Source organism: Argopecten irradians, chromosome 2 (genome assembly GCF_041381155.1).
Source record: "Argopecten irradians isolate NY chromosome 2, Ai_NY, whole genome shotgun sequence".
In the NCBI taxonomy this organism is placed as follows: domain Eukaryota; kingdom Metazoa; phylum Mollusca; class Bivalvia; order Pectinida; family Pectinidae; genus Argopecten; species Argopecten irradians.
Genome location: NC_091135.1, coordinates 65516916 through 65537264, shown reverse-complemented (window position 1 = coordinate 65537264; position 20349 = coordinate 65516916). Strand labels below are relative to the sequence as shown.

The following is a 20349-nucleotide window of genomic DNA, read 5'->3' as shown; positions in this document are numbered from 1 at the left end:
TATTCTTAAACAAATAGTATTGACATTTCAGTAATTCAGACACTCTTTTATGGTCCAAATATGTGTTTTTGTGTTATGGTTCAGATAAGCGTTTTTGACAATACATGCAGTTATTGGACTTTTGGCCTTGATATAGGAGATTTCAGAAAAGATGGCGATGGCGTCACACAAAGGTACATCCGGGCGCTCAAAGGTACAACTCCGTATATGTGGGTGGGAACACAGCCGCTTCGATGTTTGTTTACATTTTATTGTAATAAATAGTAAGGCAATCCGAGAATTGTTGCTTTATCTTAATTTCAAAAGGTGTAAATAAAAATCTGTAACAATAATATATATAAACACATGGTATTCATATATTTTACGATGTTTATACCATTTTTGACCGCCACGAGAAAAAACACGGTCGCCATTATGTATAAACATTGACAGAATATTGCAAATATCAGCTTGAAATTACAAATCAAACTCCACGTTCCGCAAATATCGTACTGAAATTTTAAAAAGCGATCACTGTTTTCTTAGTCTTACTTTGTAAAACACTTTAAGATGTGTGATAATCACCAAATTAATGTTTGCTTTCGTAGATCACCCCAAGAGCCATTACGTACAGTACTGCCGAGATCTTGAATTTCTTCCTTTTTCAGATTCACAAAATTACGTATTCTGGATAATGTTTTCGTCAGAAATTTTGGATTTTAGTTTATGACATACAAATAGGTCAGTTTACAGTTTCTTTATATAATATTTTTAAACAAAACTTTTAGTATTTTAGGATTTTCGAAGCCGTGCGCAATGTGTCCTGGTCGGCATTTAAAAAAAATTCTAAATTCAAATTATTTTAAAATATTATCACTTTAATTTGAGACTTCACTTAGCAGCCCATAAAATAAAAGCGACTGAAATTAAAAAATAAACTCTACAGCATTAAAACTTAACGATTTCACCATTTTATTTTTCGAGATATCGGCAACCATACGTTTACGTAAACATGTACATTGCGTAGATCTGCATATAAGTGTAATACAGTGGTTTTTAGCATTTGCTTTAAAGCAAGATGTACATGTAAAAGAACGAAATATGTATCTTCTACAAGTACTTATTGAGATATTATTAAATTCCCAACTATGGGCTGTGGCCTGAGGTGATCTACCAGCGAAGCCATGCACGAGCGGCTGAGGTCAGTTTTTTATGATGATGTAATGTACATCAGTTAGCCTGAAAGTCTGACCAAATGATGGTGTAATGTACATCAGTTAGCCTGAAAGTCTGACCATATGATGGTGTAATGTACATCAGTTAGTCTGAAAGTCTGACCAAATGATGATGTAATGTACATCAGTTAGCCTGAAAGTCTGACCATATGATGGTGTAATGTACATCAGTTAGCCTGAAAGTCTGACCAAATGATGGTGTAATGTACATAGTTAGTTTGAAAGTCTGACCATATGATGGTATTATGTACATCAGTTAGCCTGAAAGTCTGACCATATGATGGTGTAATGTACATCAGTTAGCCTGAAAGTCTGACCAAATGATGGTGTAATGTACATCAGTTAGCCTGAAAGTCTGACCATATGATGATGTAATGTACATCAGTTAGCCTGAAAGTCTGACCAAATGATGGTGTAATGTACATCAGTTAGCCTGAAAGTCTGACCATATGATGGTGTAATGTACATCAGTTAGCCTGAAAGTCTGACCAAATGATGGTGTAATGTACATCAGTTAGCCTGAAAGTCTGACCATATGATGGTGTAATGTACATCAGTTAGCCTGAAAGTCTGACCATATGATGATGTAATGTACATCAGTTAGCCTGAAAGTCTGACCAAATGATGGTGTAATGTACATCAGTTAGCCTGAAAGTCTGACCATATGATGGTGTAATGTACATCAGTTAGCCTGAAAGTCTGACCATATGATGGTGTAATGTACATCAGTTAGCCTGAAAGTCTGACCAAATGATGGTGTAATGTACATCAGTTAGCCTGAAAGTCTGACCATATGATGGTGTAATGTACATCAGTTAGCCTGAAAGCCTGACCATATGATGATTTAATGTACATCAGTTAGCCTGAAAGTCTGACCAAATGATGGTGTAATTTACATCAGTTAGCCTGAAAGCCTGACCATATGATAATGTAACATACATCAGTTAGCCTGAAAGTCTGACCATATGATGGTGTAATGTACATCAGTTAGTCTGAAAGTCTGACCAAATGATGGTGTAATGTACATCAGTTAGCCTGAAAGTCTGACCATATGATGGTGTAATGTACATCAGTTAGCCTGAAAGTCTGACCAAATGATGGTGTAATGTACATCAGTTAGCCTGAAAGTCTGACCATATGATGGTGTAATGTACATCATTTAGCCTGAAAGTCTGAAAGTCTGACCATATGATGGTGTAATGTACATCAGTTAGCAGTTAGCCTGAAAGTCTGACCATATGATGATGTAATGTACATCAGTTAGCCTGAAAGTCTGACCATATGATGGTGTGATGTACATCAGTTAGCCTGAAAGTCTGACCATATGATGATGTAATGTACATCAGTTAGCCTGAAAGTCTGACCATATGATGGTGTAATGTACGTCTAGTATTTTACGTCATATTTTTAGCATCATCAGATCAGATGGTGTGCTATTCATACGCCATTCATATCGTCGATGGTCCGTCTGTTCACAATTCACCGCTATTTCTCAGAACCTAATGAAGGGATCTGTCTCAAATTTCATTTGCATGTTCCTCTAGGACTCTAGTTATACATAAATAGCATTTGAGACCGATTGGTCAACAATTTTAGATAGTCGACAGGCAGCTAGCTATCTTGGATTTTGATAACTGATTTTGTTACTGCTATTTCTCAGGAGGTACTGAAGGAATCTTTCATAAGTAGATTGTAGTTGAAGCACATGTGTTCGTTTCTAATATAAGTATAATAGTGGGTGAAGCTTGACCCAGTATTATACTTATATCAAAAAACGAACACCTGTGGTTGAAGTTTGAAAAGCAGAGACAAGATCCATCTCTCCATTGTCGGATTTATATAATTCTTAGTTGACGCCAAAATCCCTCTGGGATCTAGCTCTTGTATAAATCCATAATTTAAACTGAAAGAAGCAATCTTATCGATTACAATCTAATTTTATTTTAGTTATCGTCCTTATACAACGGACCTTGTGGATTTTACACAAGGATATCACGGGCTTTTGTTTATAATTCTTTAGTAAAGCTAAAAGTTTCGTTACATTGAGGAAAAGATGAGCCATTTAAGAACTTATTACACAGTATATTGTACAATGCACTTACTTTATAAAAACGTTGAATGAGACTTTTAGAACTTTGATAACTTAAAACAGCATTATTTTCTATGTGAACGGTACAATTTGGCAGCATAGACATCATGGTGTTTAAAACGATAAGTTAGATAAGAGATTACCGTTATTTCCATTATTCCTCCGTGAGTAAAAAATGTTTTTATTTTTGAAAAATTCCCACCGGAGCACTGTACGGCTGTAGTATAGAATTTTTTTTTAACTAAAATCCCTAAATCACTTAATTATTTACCAAAAGAATGAAACTATAATCACCATAGACAAGTTGGCCATGATAATCTGACAACAATTTATAGATGTCCATATACAGACATAATTAATTCTGAATGAAATCAGGGATCACTAATAAATCCTTGATGAAATCAATATTTAAGTGGATGGGTTTTTTTATTATTATTTATTTATCAGGCGTACATTGAACTTACAACATTAATATTTTGTTATGCAAAATTTAATATTTTGTTATGCAAAATAGGAGACACCCTAATGCCATTCGTGTGTTTTCGGGACTTTACTTTATCTACCTGTATTACCTGCATTTTTCGAATAGGTAAGTCTCAGAACGAGGCTCAGGTGTAACAACCTTCACCTTAACAGTAGAGTCACTGCAGAAGTATTTCAAGCGGCATCGACTGCTCGAAGACGCTTAGGTAAGACGTTGTTTACACTTTTGATTACTTGAAATGTAATAATTGGCTAACATGCTGTGAACATTTATCATAACTAATTGCGTTTTACCCGATTGCTGTCCGATACTGATTTTCACCTGTAATTCGCACCTGTCCCTACCTTGTTTTCAAACAGATGAAAATGGCCGCCATATTTTGGGTATCGACAGTGTATGGCCACTGTTATTGTTATTTAGTTGGTAGTGATGTGTTGATTTGCAGTCTTTCTTAATAACTGGGAAATCGCACCTGGTAGATGATCATTACAGGTGAGATATCACAGATGTTATATCGATATACCCGATTGTTAGAGTGGTATTGTAATCAGCATTACTCATCCTCAAGTTACTTCCGGTAATTGAAGATTACCCCATTTCTGTTTTGATGTTCAACTGACAACTTTGAATTGGTGTTTATATATAATTATGTACAACATTTGTAAAACTCTTAGCAAAATTTAGACGGAGTTTGGATTTAAGTTAAGATTTTATTTTATCCTCTCAATATGTTTCGGTTTCAAATTTCAACTCTAAAATTACTCATCTGAAGATAAGAATACCCTGCTTAGTATGATTATAAAATTGAGTTATGTTTTAATTGGGAGAGATAGTCGAAGAAGGGTTCATGGTGAGGAAGCATTTTCATGTAGATCACCTATCATTAGTCTTCATTACTTTTACCCTACTGGAATTAGTTTGGTAAGATGTTACTAATGAAATTATTATACTTGGTGAGAAGTTGATGAAACACAATACTCAAGGTTAAGTTGCGATACCAAGTGTCCATAAGCATACTACACAGGTTTCCCTGACACTTGATGTCCATACTACACAGGCTTCCCTGACACTTGATGTCCATACTACACAGGCTTCCCTGACACTTGATGTCCATACTACACAGGCTTCCCTGACACTTGATGTCCATACTACACAGACTTCCCTGACACTTGATGTCCATACTACACAGGTTTAACATCAGATTGCCATGCTACACAACTTTTACGAATGTTTTATTTAGTAAATGTCCACAATACACAAAACAAGTTTTACTGATCAAATGTCCATAGCACTACACAGGTTTTCATATATTGACATAAAATTCCATGCTACACAGGTTTTGTTTTATTTGAAATATTTTATTTTAAACCCAAACCTGTCTATAAAGGAAACCAAAGGGGCATAGTTAAAATGTCTTTTATAGAAAGGGAGTTGATAAGTGTGTTCTTTATATACAGGTGTCCTTAATACAGAGGTGTTATTTATAGCAGGTGTGTAATTTACACGCATGTTTGTCTGATCCCCTAGAAACGTTCATGTTAGAAGTTTGCTTGTTTCAGATGTTGATAGCATGTTAAGGTTCCTACTACTAGGGGCTGCCCTACTGGCTGTAGGGTACGCCCAGAGTCGACAGACTGTTATAGACAACCAGGTCGGGTACAAACAGGAGAGAGCACCGTAAGTACACTACGATTGCAGTTTATAATGACTATCAGAAATATTTGTTAATTGATGAACAATTCTTTTTTGGTTTCATGTAATTGTTATTTGTATTTCATTAGACTGTAAAACGTTCTATTGAACCTGCTGATTCAGACAATTTAATGGAGTAAAATTAAAGATGCTCCACCACCGACAGAGCATAAATGATATTCATCATTTGAACAATAATTAGTGTTTAATCGTGTATACATAAGTCTAATTAACACAAAAAATAATATAAAATGATTTATTTTGCCTTTGGGTCATGCGTAATCAGTACTTCATTCCATATAGGATATAGTGCCACGGAATATTTTCGGGATGCAATTAATTATTTTTTATATTTTTAACTTGAAGTAAAATTAGAAGCTCAAACTTTTCAGTGGTGGTAATGGTGTAAAGTAAGTAACTTTGGTAACGGAAGAAAAATACTAAATCATCTGCTGCTGTTTTTGATAGTGAAAGAATACCATTTGTTTGCGGTGGAGCATCTTTAAAAAAAATATGAAAAGTATGTTGGAAATCCATACCCTGACCTTGTCAGGTTTTAGTCCTTGTGTTGATCATAAGAAGCTTGCACATAATTGCAGTTATTGGTAGGATATACCTGCTGGTTAACGTTATTGTTTGATGTATAATTTATAAGTCTGTTCCATTTTCCTTTGTAGGACCTACTTAGTTATAGCCCCTAAAAGGGTTCGACCTAACCAGGTGGTTCAGATATTTGTGACAATTCTAAAATTAGAGTACTCGAGGATTAATGTACGTGTGTCTATCACACGTAAAAATGTGGAGTATGCAGGTGCTGAGCTGGGTTTCGAACAGATAGGCAGTCGCACCATGCAGCTACATGTAAGTTCTTAATTGATCAAGCTGTTAATTTCTAGGATTTGCCTTTCTGAATATTATAAGCTCTTTCATCTTGGTGATAGAGTGATCACTGTTATCTTCACAGAGTGACCATCATAATGGTAGTTTACCAGAGCTTCTGGGTAATTAAGTGAAATACATTCATAAATTAAATTGAAACAATTTGTGTACATATTGAAGAAAATACATGGAACAAACATGCATGTCTTATAAAAAACCATTTGGGTACACATAGAGTGGTCTTTATAAAAATATCAAAGATTTGTTAGAATTGAATTTTCTGGGACCCCAAGAGAGTGGTCTTTATTTTAATACTAAGAAGGTGGTAGCTAAACAGAGGTTGTCACTAAATGAGATTTTACTGTAATTTGAATTAAATGAAGTTTTTGCAGGGTTACCCTTCTCAGTTTTGTTTGTAGTAATGTTGAAATTATAAAGGAATGACATTGAATTATTTTTTGTGATGTAGATGCCCCAGAACTCCCAGACGGGAGATTACAAGCTGCGTGTGGAGGGAACAATTGATGGGGGAAGCAGTGGAAATGTTTTTGAAAATGAAACCTCGATAGAGTTTCACCCCAAACAGGCGTCCCTGTTTATACAGCTGAGCAAACCCATCTTCAGACAGGGACAGAAAGGTAGGATATTGTGTTTATGTTCTGAAAACAAATTGAAATTACAGATTATTTTATCATCCACTTTAGTCTTTTCTTAAACAATTTATTTCATATTTTCCCCATAATACACTACAATGTATCTGTGTTTGATTTTAACATTTTAGAGAGTTATCTCCACTTGGAAGCCTGTTTAAGATGTTGTCATTTGTTTTATGTCGGGGTTAACATTAGTTGTGATAGAAATGACTTGTGTGCTTTTCTCACACAAAGAATTTATTGAAAATAAATACCTGTAGTAAAGGTAGATAATTCTTTATGAGAAAGATTTTATATACATTGTATCATGGTTTAGGAAATCTATATATTTATTACATTGCTCAATATTTTGGTAAATGTGTAAGATTGATTGTTGATTATGTCTTTTTCACCAGTGTACTTCCGAGTGGTACCCATCCTTCCAAACTTGATGCCTAAATATGGTAGTATGACCATATATGTCAATGTGAGTAAAGCCAAGTTATAACAACCTTTAATATTGAAGTTAAATCATTTAATAAGAATAGATATGAAAAACAACAAATACACCCACTTTATCTTACATAATTGATTCTCTTTATATCACTCTCTACTTAAGTTGTTTGATCAGTTATTCCCATACAATATAAAGTCACTAATACTAAAGATTCAAGTACAATTTTCTAAAAGAGTTTTAGATCTCGCATGCATTATAACGACTATGATTTTTAAATATTTGTTTTAAGGATCCCACTGGCTTCCCAGTACGTAGATGGCTGGCAGTACAGACCAATGCTGGAGGTTAGGCAGAATTACACAGCGATAGTTTATATCAAGTTGACTCTTTAGTCTATTTTGCATGTTACACTAAAAATATTATTAACGTTTTAAGTCAGTAATGAATGTTCCATTCTTCAACACACAAAATAACCATGAATATCTTTACAAATATCTTGTTTTCTTTTTTTCTTTCAGGTATTCTCAGTCAGAATTTTGTGTTGTCTGACCAACCTAACTATGGAAACTGGTCTATACAAGTGGATGCCTTTGTAAGTATGGCTGAGTTAGGAAGAAACTGGTATAGACTGATGGTGTCATTTAGAACTGATGGTTAAATAATAAATCTGTTAGTTATGTGATTATTCACTATGTTCTTATTGATATTTTGTATAAATCTAGTCACAAGTATCATTTAATTTGTAGAGGGGAGATAAACGGTAATTTAGGGGAGATAATTATATAATCGTATGTGCAATAATAAAACTTGATTAATGATATTCTTTATCTAAGAAATACTTCAAACCCGTGAAAATTTCTAAATCATTTCCTATAAACTTGAATGATGGAATTTCTCTAAAGTATGTGGAATTTCTCTAAAGTATATAATTAAGATAAATGATATTCAGTTTTATCATTCCAGCAATTTTGGCAATAAGTATCTAAATTCTTTAAGAATATGTATGCTGAATCCTGTAACCTTTCATTTTCAGGGCTATACATATTTCAAGCACTTCCTTGTAGAAGAATACTGTAAGTATTTGTTTATAACATAAAATGCAAAATTTTTAGTCCTCAAATGGTTCATATGCCCATCCATCTTATCTTGAAATAAATTATTAATAAGATTTCTGGAGATATCACCATGGGCCATGGCTTTCTTTTTATAGAAATGAAGCAAACTAGCATTAAAAATATTCATTTTGTTATCTAGGGGACCCGAGATTTGACGTCAATGTAACTGTCCGTCCATACATAATGGATAATGTGGAGACGGTTGGCGGTGTTATCAATGCTAAGTAAGTAACAATAAAAAGATTGGAAGAAACAATTCCCAGTTACTTGTCTTTTCACAGTAAAATATAACTACTGTCTAATATGCTTAACTAAAACTTAGAAAAAACAATAATATAGCCATTGTGATTTTTTATTACAACACTACATATTACAGTGTCTTAATGGCATAAGGATTTTGAAATCTCTCATTTCTTGTTTGAACACATATATTGTTTGGATGTTGACAGCATGACTACAGGAAAACCTGTAGAAGGAAATGCCACTGTGGTACTGAGTGTGATGCCCCCTCCGGACCCTCGCTACGAGAATACAGACGTCACCAACACCAACCCAGCCCTCTACAACCCCATCACCATCACACAAGTGTACAGTTATGTAAGTATCCGTTCACTAATTAGTCACTAATTAGTCGTCCTAAAACTTCATATTCACCATCAAATACGAAATAGCAGAAATATTATATCAAGATACATTGTATATGTTCTACAATGTAGACTAGACAATCTACTATGTAGATCATACATTCTACCATAATAACTGGGCGAAAATTATATTTGATAATCAAGGACCAACCATATAATCAATTAGACTGCTATCTCTTCTTGAATACTGATAACTGATATTCGCATACATTATCAATTGTGTTTTCAAGTTCCTTCTATGTTTACTCTTTATGATATCATTTTTTAAATTTTGGCTTCCAGGTGAAAGGTCCGATTGCATTCAACTTTAAGATGTCTGAAATATTGGAGAAAGTGCGCCGGTATTGGCCTCAGTATGTCGGATGGAATGCCCTGACCGATTTTGAATTACAGTTCAATGCCTCTGTGTATGACTGGTTCTATAGTATGACCAAGGAAGGTTATGCCAGTACAACTATCTTCAGCTCACGTACACGACTTCAGTGGGTGGGCGACCATGTCCGCACATTCAAACCAGAAACAGTAATGAATGTACACGTACGTATGGCCATTTGTCACAATGCTTCTAAATTTAACCCCTTATGAAAAATTAAAGAAAAAAGAAAAAACAATATTGGTGTTTTTGTGCTCAAACATTTTTAATTGAAATAGACATGCAGTTGTCCACTTTTTCAGTGCTACTAAGATTATCTTTATTTACCATCTCCAATAATATTTTAGTGGGTTTCTGTGTTTAACATATTACTTTTTCTTAATGTATTGTGTGATTATCAGCATAACAAGGTTTTTTGAGAAATCTATCATGTAATAATTATTTCCAAGTTTTACATGCTTACTTAGCATCAGATGGGTATCAGCTGTACATTTCTTTTTATTGTAACCAGGTGGCTGTTATGAAATATGACGGAACTCCAGTGTCATCCTCCAAATTTGTCCGCCTCATACTGGAGCCTCGTTACAGTGGAGGGGCTGGGAATTCACCAATCTTTGGTGGTTCACAGTACATGAAGACCCCAGTCAATGGAATTGTCAAGTTCTCCATACCAATTGATAAACAGCTGGTCGGCCTGAAATTAATTGTAAGTTCACATGCTCCAATGATTGATCTGATGAAGATACAAAAACTTGGTAAAGATAATGCTACAGAGGACTCCACATAATCGAATAACGGTTATTTGAATATTTCGGTTATTTGCATAAAATTCTACGGTCCAGATTTTTTCCTTCTTTATCTTTGTTTTTCAACTCCGTGTATTTGCATAGACTTTTACATGACCTCCGGTTATTTGAATAAAATATTTGGGAAATTCTAAAAATAAAATCGAATATTTTTCTATTTTGCAATATATTTTTAGCGAAATTCGCCGATATATGCTTCAAGATACTTCGCTTTTACTAGAAATCATCATGGTGACAGATTAACGTTATTGTATGGCTTGTTATTTTATGCATGAATCTGCAAAGATATTCGACACTGTTACCATTTACATCAGCAGCGGTTGATCATACCTTTAGTATAAACACGAACTCAAACATCTAATTAAAGCATTTGCACTTTCAAATATGTTTATTTATTAACGAAACGTACCTTGTTTCGCGATCGGTTGGAGAAACCATGCTTCTTTTACAACAATCGCCATTCATGAGTAGTCTCGTTCAACCAGAGTCTTGTTGACTACGACAGACGTGTGCGTATCAAGCGTCTCGTTGAACGAGACATGAAAACATGCAAAGTCAGCGTGCAATGACTGCCGCAAGTTTTCGTACAGTATGTAGGATACAAAAGATACTTGCTATGTTGTTTCATTGCTACTTGAATATGAATTTATTTCTGAAGTTTTATCAAGATATTCGCGGTATAGATCAACAATACAGGGAGAATTCTCAAAACACATTTAGGTCCAGTGAACGCATGGCTTCATCACCTGTTGCCATTTTTGAATTTATACTCATGTGTAAAAACAACACTACTAGTTGATCGGCACTTTGAAGTTTAATCACGATCGTAAGTTCATTTTGCCAGGCAAATGTATGTAAATTTGTTTATTATTTAGGCTCAGAATTATAGACACAAATTCAATCCTGTTTAGTTATTGCATTTAGCTGTTTCTCAAAGATTCACGTGTTGATCTAACGTAAACAAGAATCTAATATTGGAATATTTTTTGTTATTAAACAATTAGAATCGATTTACAACTTCGAAAATAATAACTTGTTGTTTGATTTAAGTGTAAATAATTTACGTATGTATCAAGTAAACGAAACAATATCTATTTGCCTGTTCACATACATATGTGTGAGGTCAAACAAAGGTGCAAAATGTCATCTCCGCCTATTCGAATTCTCCGGTTATTTGCATATTTTCTTCTGGAAAATGACTTATTCAAATAAGCGGAATCCTCTGTATTATTAATCACATTCTGGTCCATAGAGTAAGGTAAGGTTTAAAAAAACTTACCTATATTTAGAAGGTAATATCAAAACAGCATCATTAGGAAAGCATTGAGTGACCAAAATTGTATTTTGAAATGTATCTCTATCCAGTGGAGGGGAAGAAAGGATACTGCATTTGGTAAAATCATCTCTTAAAGAAATTTCCTGTGACATTTCATGAAACTGAGAACAGCCTGGTTTGTGCTGACATGATTGTGTCCATAGGTAACCACCAGCTTTAATACAGAAATAATTGCATTTCCTTCAACAAGCAATAATGTGATGAAAGTTAATATCACATGATGTAAATTGTGATATCATTGTTGTTTCTAGGCCCAGTATGATGGCGATCCATTTACTGATATCCAAATGATGGCCACTAAATTTTACTCCCCGAGCAACAGCTTCATCACTGTTTCTACATCAACTGGCACGCCAAAGATCAATGAATACATGATATTCCATGTGAAGACAAGTAACTACATACCCAGGATTTATTACCAGGTAACTTACATCTCATCTGTCATGTTTTCACAGGGCATGACCATCTGTCATCCTCTTATTAACTTAGTATTGTACCAGTTATCATGTCGGCACCGGTGAAACGTCAAATACAAAAGAGAAAACAAACAGTAGTTCACAAACTCATGAATCACATTTATTACGGATGTCTTGTATAATGTAGCATTGATTTTATGATAAACCAAACAAGTTCATTGAAGGTCTATCAAGTTGATCGAGATCGAGTTATAGTTATATGTTATGGCACTGAGAGTAAATTTTAAAACATCAAAATGAAGAAAAAAAACAATGTATGAGAAAGTGTAAACTCAAAGGATGACTGGCATTGTGTTGTTATTATACTGAGTTCACCTCTCTGCTTTATTCAGATTGTGGCTGGTAGTAATATCATTGTTGGTGAAGAACTCGAGATGATGTCCCGTCGGAAGACCTTCTCCATTGCTCTGTCTAAGGAAATGGTACCGACCGCTCGTATTGTTGTGTATTATGTATCTGGTCAGCCAGAGGAGATTGTAATCGATACACTGACCTTCTCTATTGATGGAATGAAATCCAATCAGGTATGAAATTATTCACATATTGGGATCAAAGTTCAAAGCTGCATATGAATAGGCTTTAAATCTGTAGACTAGCTTCTTATGAGCAATAGAGCATTATTTAACAGTTTGAATATGAAATATATTAAGTCAAAACCAAACCCATCATCACAAAATCAACATCACTAATACATGTAATAAATAAACATGTTTGATTGTGTAATTTAATTTTTGAATTAGCATATTAATTTGTATAAAATATATTGCCTTTTGATAACACATGTTTCATTGTATATAGGGCTATAGACTGAGAAACCACATGTACTATTATAAGTAACATAGGTCTGTTGGAATAATTTATATGTTAAATCTTTGACAGAATAGCTGTAAATTTTATAATTAATTTGTATAGGTTGGAGCAAAGATAAATCGTGGTAAAGATTTCACACGCGACACTGTGGAGATCATGGCAACGGCTGATCCTGGCTCCTACGTGGCATTTGCAGCCATGCCTAGTGATCTGTATACTCGTGGTATTAACGATGGTCTGACAGAGTACAACGTAAGTGTGGACGCTGAAGTATCTATCTCTCTGATTCCCATATTGCTTAATGTTGTACCTACCATTCACATTTATTAGATTACTGAGTGATTATTTTGAAGGTTTTCCTTCATTGTTACATCAATTTTCCAATGGAAGTGTCATTTCACGACATTTTTCATATTTTGAATCTAGCTGCATTTGGACTTTTACATGTTGACATCTTGAAACGTTGTATTTTATCCAGTTAGTTTTGTGTTACAGCTCGTGGATGAACTAAACAGTTATGATGAGCCTGCCCGAGGTAGCTACCAGCATCTGTGGAGACTCAGTGAGACGGAATATCAGTACAAATTCTTCCTGGCTCAGGGTTATGGTATTGACAGTTTTACCACATTCAGGGTATGTATATATCAAGGTTTTGCATATTCATGTGTTTAAATTCTTAACTCATCCCAAAAATTTGGAAAGATCCATACATTTTATTTAATTTTAAGTTTGTTTCCTCGTTATGCATACTATAAAGTTTTAACTTTACATTTTTTGTCAACAAACTCACTTTCTAAAAAGTCATGAATATCTTCCTAATTTAGGGCTTTCACTGGGCTGTTTTTTGGGGCTGATTTTCTGCTCCATTCCCAATCTAAAATACCCATGTTTTTCACAATTCCTCAATCTAATTTTCACAATCGCCTTTGTGTCCAAAAAAATCAAAAGGAAAGGCCAAAAGAAAGGAAACTAAAATAATCTTCAAACTACTAAAATACGAGGCCAAAAGTAAAACTGAAATAAATTGCTCAAAATAAATCAAATTTTCAGTTGTTTTTATTTTATTTGACAAATTCTAGTTTTCACAATTTTGGACAAATACCACAATTATTTTCACAATTCTGAAGGCTCTGACCCCACCCCATTCACTCAAAAGTGAGAGTGCCCTGTAATTATTTTGCTTTCAATACTGCTACTGGTAAAATATACACTGCTGATCGTGATGATTTTTTTTTGGTCAGGATTCTGGCTTGTTGGCTCTATCTGATGTCACAATCAACAGGGTACCAAGTAAGTACCATCAAATAAAATGATTGTTAAAACTCATGGGAAGGGAAATATTTTAAACAATAGGATTTGAATAATTAGGTTATATTATCTCCCACATAATAGATTTTGTCATTACCTAAAGTCATATCAGCTCCTGTTTTTGGTAATTCTCCTGTTCTGCTTATAATTGCTCAACTTTAATTACTAATCGAAACTACTTTTTAGCCCACCATCATCAGATGGTGGGCTATTCAAATCGCCTTTCGTCCGTTGTCCGTGGTCCGTCCGTCCGTCCGTTAACAATTCTTGTTACCGCTAATTCTCAGAAAGTGCTGAAGAGTTCTTTCTCAAATTTCATATGTAGGTTCCCCTAGGACTCTAGTTGTGCATATTGCATTTTGGGACCGATCGGTCAACAAGATGGCCGACAGGCGGCCATCTTGAACTTTGATAGTTAAAGTTTGTTACCGCTATTTCTCAAAAAGTGCTGAAGGGATCTTTCTCAAATCAATGTACAGGTTCCCCTAGGACCCTAGTTGTGCATATTGCATTTTGGGACTGATCAGTCAACAAGATGGCCGACAGGCAGCCATCTTGGATTTTGATAATTAAAGTTTGTTACCGCTATTTCTCAAAAAGTACTGAAGGGATCTTTCTCAAATTTCATATGTGGGTTCCCCTAGGACCCTAGTTGTGCATATTGCATTTTGGGACCGATCGGTCAACAAGATGGCCGACAGGTGGCCATCTTGGATTTTGATAGTTAAAGTTTGTTACCGCTATTTCTCAAAAAGTGCTGAAGGGATCTTTCTTAAATTTCATATACAGGTTCCCCTAGGACCCTAGTTGTGCATATTACATTTTGGGACCGATCGGTGAACAAGATGGCCGACAGGTGGCCATCTTGGATTTTGACAGTTAAAGTTTGTTACCGCTATTACTCAAAAAGTACTGAAGGGATCTTTCTCAAATTTCATATATAGGTTTCCCTAGGGCCCTAGTTGTGCATATTGCATTTTGGGACCGATCGGTCAACAAGATGGCCGACAGGCGGCCATCTTGGATTTTGATAGTTAAAGTTTGTTACCGCTATTTCTCAGAAAGTACTGAAGGTATCGTTCACAAATTTCATATGAAGGTTCCCCAAGGACCCTAGTTGTGCATATTGTTAATTGGGACCAATCGGTAAACAAGATGGCCGACCGACGGCCATATTGGATTTTGATTGTTAAAGTTTGTTACCGCTATTTCTCAGAAAGTACCGAAGGGATCTTTCTCAAATTTTATGTGTAGGTTCCCCTTGTACCCTAGTTGTGCATAGTACCTTTTTGGACTGATGCATAATGCCTTTCGGGACTGATCGGTAAACAAGATGGCCAACCGGTCGCCATCTTAAATTTCATTGTTGAAGTTTGTTACCACTATTTCTTAGAAAGTACTATAGCGATCTGTCTCAAATTTTATATGTAGTGTGTTTGAAAAAGTTTGAAAAGCAGGGAAAAGATCCCTCTTTCCATTGTCAGACATAGATCATTCTTTGGTGGGCGCCAAGATCCCTCTGGGATCTCTTGTTTGATTTGTAATGTCTTTGTAGCATTCAATTCTACCCTAAGGAAAATTCAACTCAGAGACAAAATTATTTTGTAAAAGAGCATAATAATTACGTTTCCAAAACGAAGTGTATGCACTCGATATCAGTTTCTTCTTCTGTTTCTTCTTTTCCCGACGTGACTTTGTCTGACCATGTTCTCAAAAACTGCAAGTTGGATTGCCATGAAATTTTTCGAGGTCTTTTCTGGTGACCTGCAGATGATCATGTGTCGCAAGGTTTCATTTTTTCCGACTAGCATCCATGATGACCGCCACAGCCTTTTATTGTTCAAAATTGAACTGTTTATATATATACTTAACTACTGGTCCTATTTGCCTGGTAATCAGTATCAATATGTAGTTTAAAAATTAAAATCAGATTCAAAATTTTTAAAGTGAAAAATATCATAATTATGAGTAAAAAAACAAATTTTGTGACCATTTCAAATTTTCTAAAACCAGTAAGAGTTTTCTCCCTTTATTCATTGATTAGCAGGGATCCATTTTAGGTCCAAGTTCATTTTTGTTGTATTTTTAAGTTAGAGATCATATTATTACTAGTGATGTAAAACTATTTTAAGGTCATTTTTTGGTGACCCGTAGATGTGCATCTTTTGCAGACCGGGAACCAAGATGGCCGCCAAGGCATGCAATTGGTCAAAATTGAACTAAAAGGAACATGGTTGAAGACACAAATCTAATACAATTATAGACATTGCTGTGCCTTTAATATGTTAACTTTAAATGATGTGACCTTTCAAAAAGCTTTTCTCTTCTACGAAGTAAATTTATTTACCGGTAAACAATGTCACATCATCATTCAGGGGAGGTCACTCTTGTCAAATTAGGCTTTGTGGAGATTAGCTGAACTTTATGTGACGGCACCCATCAAAATTAGATCTTATTAATTTATTTTCTGTATTTGAAAGGGTCTTATAGGAATAATTTATAATAAACTCCTGTGAATATGATTACCATACTGTTATCTCACAGTCTGTTATAAACTCCCTTTCAGATCAGTGTGAATTGGAGCCGGACACCATTCCCTGTTTTGACGGAACATGTTACCATAAAAACAAGACGTGTGACGGAAACCTGGACTGCCCCACAGATTGGTCGGACGAGGAAAACTGTAAGTTTTATATTTATGAGCACTACTCAGGGCATCCAGTAGGATCAAAATCTCAAGAGTCAGTGACCCTTGGCTGTAAATTCCTGAGGGTCAAATCAAATTCCTGAGGGTCAAAATATTAAACTTAAGGGTCAATTATTAATTGCGTTAAAATTCAGTTATATTTAAATATTAAATTTTATAACCAATAACATTGATAATGGTTAAAAAAGTTAATATGACTTATTATGTTTCTATAGAATAGGTAAAAAAAAAAAAAAAAAAAAATTATAATAATTATTATATAAAATATTGATTAAAGGGCCACTACCTTTCCGAAACGGCTTTTAATTTTTGAAATAGGAATGTAAAACGAGATCAATAATTTTGTAGAGTCGCAGAAGTTATTAGCTATACGTTTACTAGCACACTTATCATCATCATCAGAACTGTTTAATTAGAATAAATAAAATGTTAATTTTCATAACGCGGGTCGTTTTATGTTTCCCGCCGTCGTCCTAAATGCCGCGCGGTAGTTGACTATCACTGCGCCAGACGGCAAAACAGCGAAAAGAATCTCCACTGTTATCGTACATTAGACAGGAAATTTTGCATATGTTTGGTGTTGTAACCTCATCTTAAGCCTTCGATATATATTTTCTTTTGTTATTAATGTTTTTTAAGAAACCTTTAAATTTTGCTCCGGAAAGGTAGTGGGCCTTTAACTTCAGTATTCATGTAAATATTTTAACTTTTTAATTATATTTGATTATCTAAATTCTGGAAGATTTAAAGGACATTTTTGAGCTTCTGATCATAAATATATTATTTAATCAACAACATCATTTTATAAAAAAAAGAAATGATGATTTTTTACACACAAAAAATAGTCTGTTTTATAAATCATAGTTACGACTGCTATTTTTTGTTTGAAATCAAAATGTTATTAATTCAGCTGTATTTCTAAAACGATCTTTTGAAAATAAAGACATTGTTTTTATTTATTTTGTGTTGCGTTTCCACGTCAAACCACTTTTCATATTTGCTGCCAAAAACAAATTAGAAACTGTAACAGGAACGATTTACGCTTCTCACACTCCAACACAGATGGTTTGTGGGTAATGTACATGTAGGGTTATTCAGGTTAACAACAAAATGGCTACTGCAGCATGCATCAAACTAGGCCCATCTACGATCTCATCTCTGTTGTATACCTGCTTACAAGTTATATAACATTAATTTATAGCAATTGGAATCTAATATATCGTTGATTAAAATGTGATTGCTGATAAGAATGTGCAGTTTTAGCGGATTGGAGGCGGGTAGGTACTCATTTCGATGTGACTTCTTTACCTGTGCTCCAATTAGCAAATTACGGTCGGACTACAGTTGAGTGAATCTTTTAATTGGCTTGGGGTATTCTACCAATTAGTGTCACTGACCTTTGCTAATATACACTTTATTGGGGGCTGGGCATCACATAATACACACAAGTCTGATGGGCAATGGTAGTAAAAATGTGAAGCGTCAGATTGACGCATGGCATGCAAAGATCGTGCGTCAAAATAAATTTTGCTGCGTCAATGACCCGAGGTCTCGGGTTAATGGACGCCCTGCTACTCATAAAATATGATAATGACTAATCAGATATTTATTGTGTAATGGTCAGCAAAGCATTTTTAAATGAAATTAGAAACTTACTTACCAATCATATAGTGAAGTTAATTAGATGTTATGGACAATTTATCTGTTTCAGGTCCAAAGGAGGACCCACGTTACAACAATAAGACAGTGAATATGATAAACCGTGTGAGCCGTGTTCTTCGGTTCTACGAGGATAGTGGCTGGGCCTGGCAGGAGTACTTCACTAAGTAGGTGTCCTTCTGAGTCCCATCCTTGTACTGTAGTAGAGGAACAATTATCTCGCAATAAAATTGAAATTATAGTTTTAATCTTTAATACTACATCAAGATTGTTTGACTTTGTTAATTTTTCCTACCCTTGTTAGTTTTTTATTGTACATTGTATTCTATATTGCTTAAAAAAATTAAGATTTTAACGATTTGTCCAATTTATGCCATAGTTTTATTTTCAATGTAAATACTACTGCCTTTGTTATGAGTGATAACCTGTGTTTCTTTTGTCTATAGGCCTGATGGAGAGGTTGATTTCCGTGTCAATGTTCCTAAATACCCACTGGAATGGGTCGTCAACGGAATTTCTATGAGTCGAAATCTTGGACTTGGATTGATGCCGAAACCGCTACGGGTAAGATATCCTTGAAAATACAGCAGAATGTAAATAATATGCAGAAAATTATAAATAAACAGCCCAAATTAAAGGAGTAATTCCATTAATGATAATAACTGATTTTATGTATTCACAGTATGATGCCACGCGATACATGTACATCATCGTAGAGTCAGCGACACACATCATTCGAGGAGAACAGATCGGTGTCAGAGTTACTGTATTCAACTACTGGTATGCTTCCGACTTCATCGAGGTGTGTACATTTATTTACTATATGTTTAAAAAGTTCTTCTGAATGTTCCAAATTCTTAAGCGTGTAGTTTTTGCATCAGTAATACAAGTACTGTATTCGTGCAAATTACTCCCAACTTAACACTATCATATATTCTACTTAATTTCAAATTATTTTTCTATTCAAACCAATTCACTGCCTTGAATAAGAAACTCTTAGGGTGCTCACACAGATGCTGAAATCACTGAAAACTGTTTATGATTAACAGGTAATAGTCCATGCTATGAATAGAAGTTTTGATATTTTAGGTACTGGTAACTATGGAGGGTTCCCCAGACTACGACTCAGTCCTGGTTGGAGAGGAAGGTTTTGTTACGTCCTACAGTCCCACACGACATAACGGCGACCATCAAACCATCGTCTTCGTAAGATCTTTTATCGATGTTTCGGACCAACATTTATATTATCAATTAAGGCCAGGAGTAAATGAGTCTTAAATATGTTTGGCATACTATCACTCGTGTTCCATCTTCATGTGACTGGTTTGAGATTTCTGTCATTGAGTCAGTGTACAAATCATTGTTTTCTTTCTTGTACTTTGGGTTGTGTGTACCATCAGAATACTACCTAACTGGTTCTGGTTGTGAATAGGAAATCAAATCAAACCATGAAAAGTTTGACTATGAATTTACTGTCTTTTCCACCCAAAGATTTGGTGTTTGTTTTGTGAACTGTTAATCTGTCTGATTGTAGCTGGAGCCCGGAGAGTCTAAGGATATCCTGATGCCGATTGTACCCAACATGGTCCAGGGTAACTTTACCTACACCGTCAGTGCCTGGTGCTTCCTGGAACGTGACTCTGTCACCAAGCAAATCTATGTTACAGT

The 20349-nt window shown here is 34.8% G+C and overlaps 1 protein-coding gene across 1 annotated transcript in view; it reads left to right on the top strand.

Moving 5' to 3' along the window:
- The first annotated feature begins 3851 nt into the window (after positions 1-3851).
- LOC138316236 (CD109 antigen-like) overlaps positions 3852-20349 on the top strand; it is a 29021-nt gene continuing 12523 nt past the window's right edge. The window contains exons 1-23 of the mRNA XM_069257846.1: positions 3852-3992; positions 5347-5464; positions 6157-6340; positions 6828-6996; positions 7407-7477; positions 7737-7791; positions 7966-8039; positions 8481-8520; positions 8702-8786; positions 9012-9159; positions 9489-9743; positions 10091-10285; positions 11973-12143; positions 12530-12721; positions 13110-13259; positions 13503-13640; positions 14249-14297; positions 16882-16998; positions 18734-18848; positions 19128-19245; positions 19364-19483; positions 19771-19887; positions 20216-20347. Coding sequence (XP_069113947.1) covers positions 5358-5464; positions 6157-6340; positions 6828-6996; positions 7407-7477; positions 7737-7791; positions 7966-8039; positions 8481-8520; positions 8702-8786; positions 9012-9159; positions 9489-9743; positions 10091-10285; positions 11973-12143; positions 12530-12721; positions 13110-13259; positions 13503-13640; positions 14249-14297; positions 16882-16998; positions 18734-18848; positions 19128-19245; positions 19364-19483; positions 19771-19887; positions 20216-20347 — 2802 coding nt within the window. The 5' untranslated portion in view covers positions 3852-3992; positions 5347-5357. The remainder of the gene's footprint in view (positions 3993-5346; positions 5465-6156; positions 6341-6827; positions 6997-7406; positions 7478-7736; positions 7792-7965; positions 8040-8480; positions 8521-8701; positions 8787-9011; positions 9160-9488; positions 9744-10090; positions 10286-11972; positions 12144-12529; positions 12722-13109; positions 13260-13502; positions 13641-14248; positions 14298-16881; positions 16999-18733; positions 18849-19127; positions 19246-19363; positions 19484-19770; positions 19888-20215; positions 20348-20349) is intronic.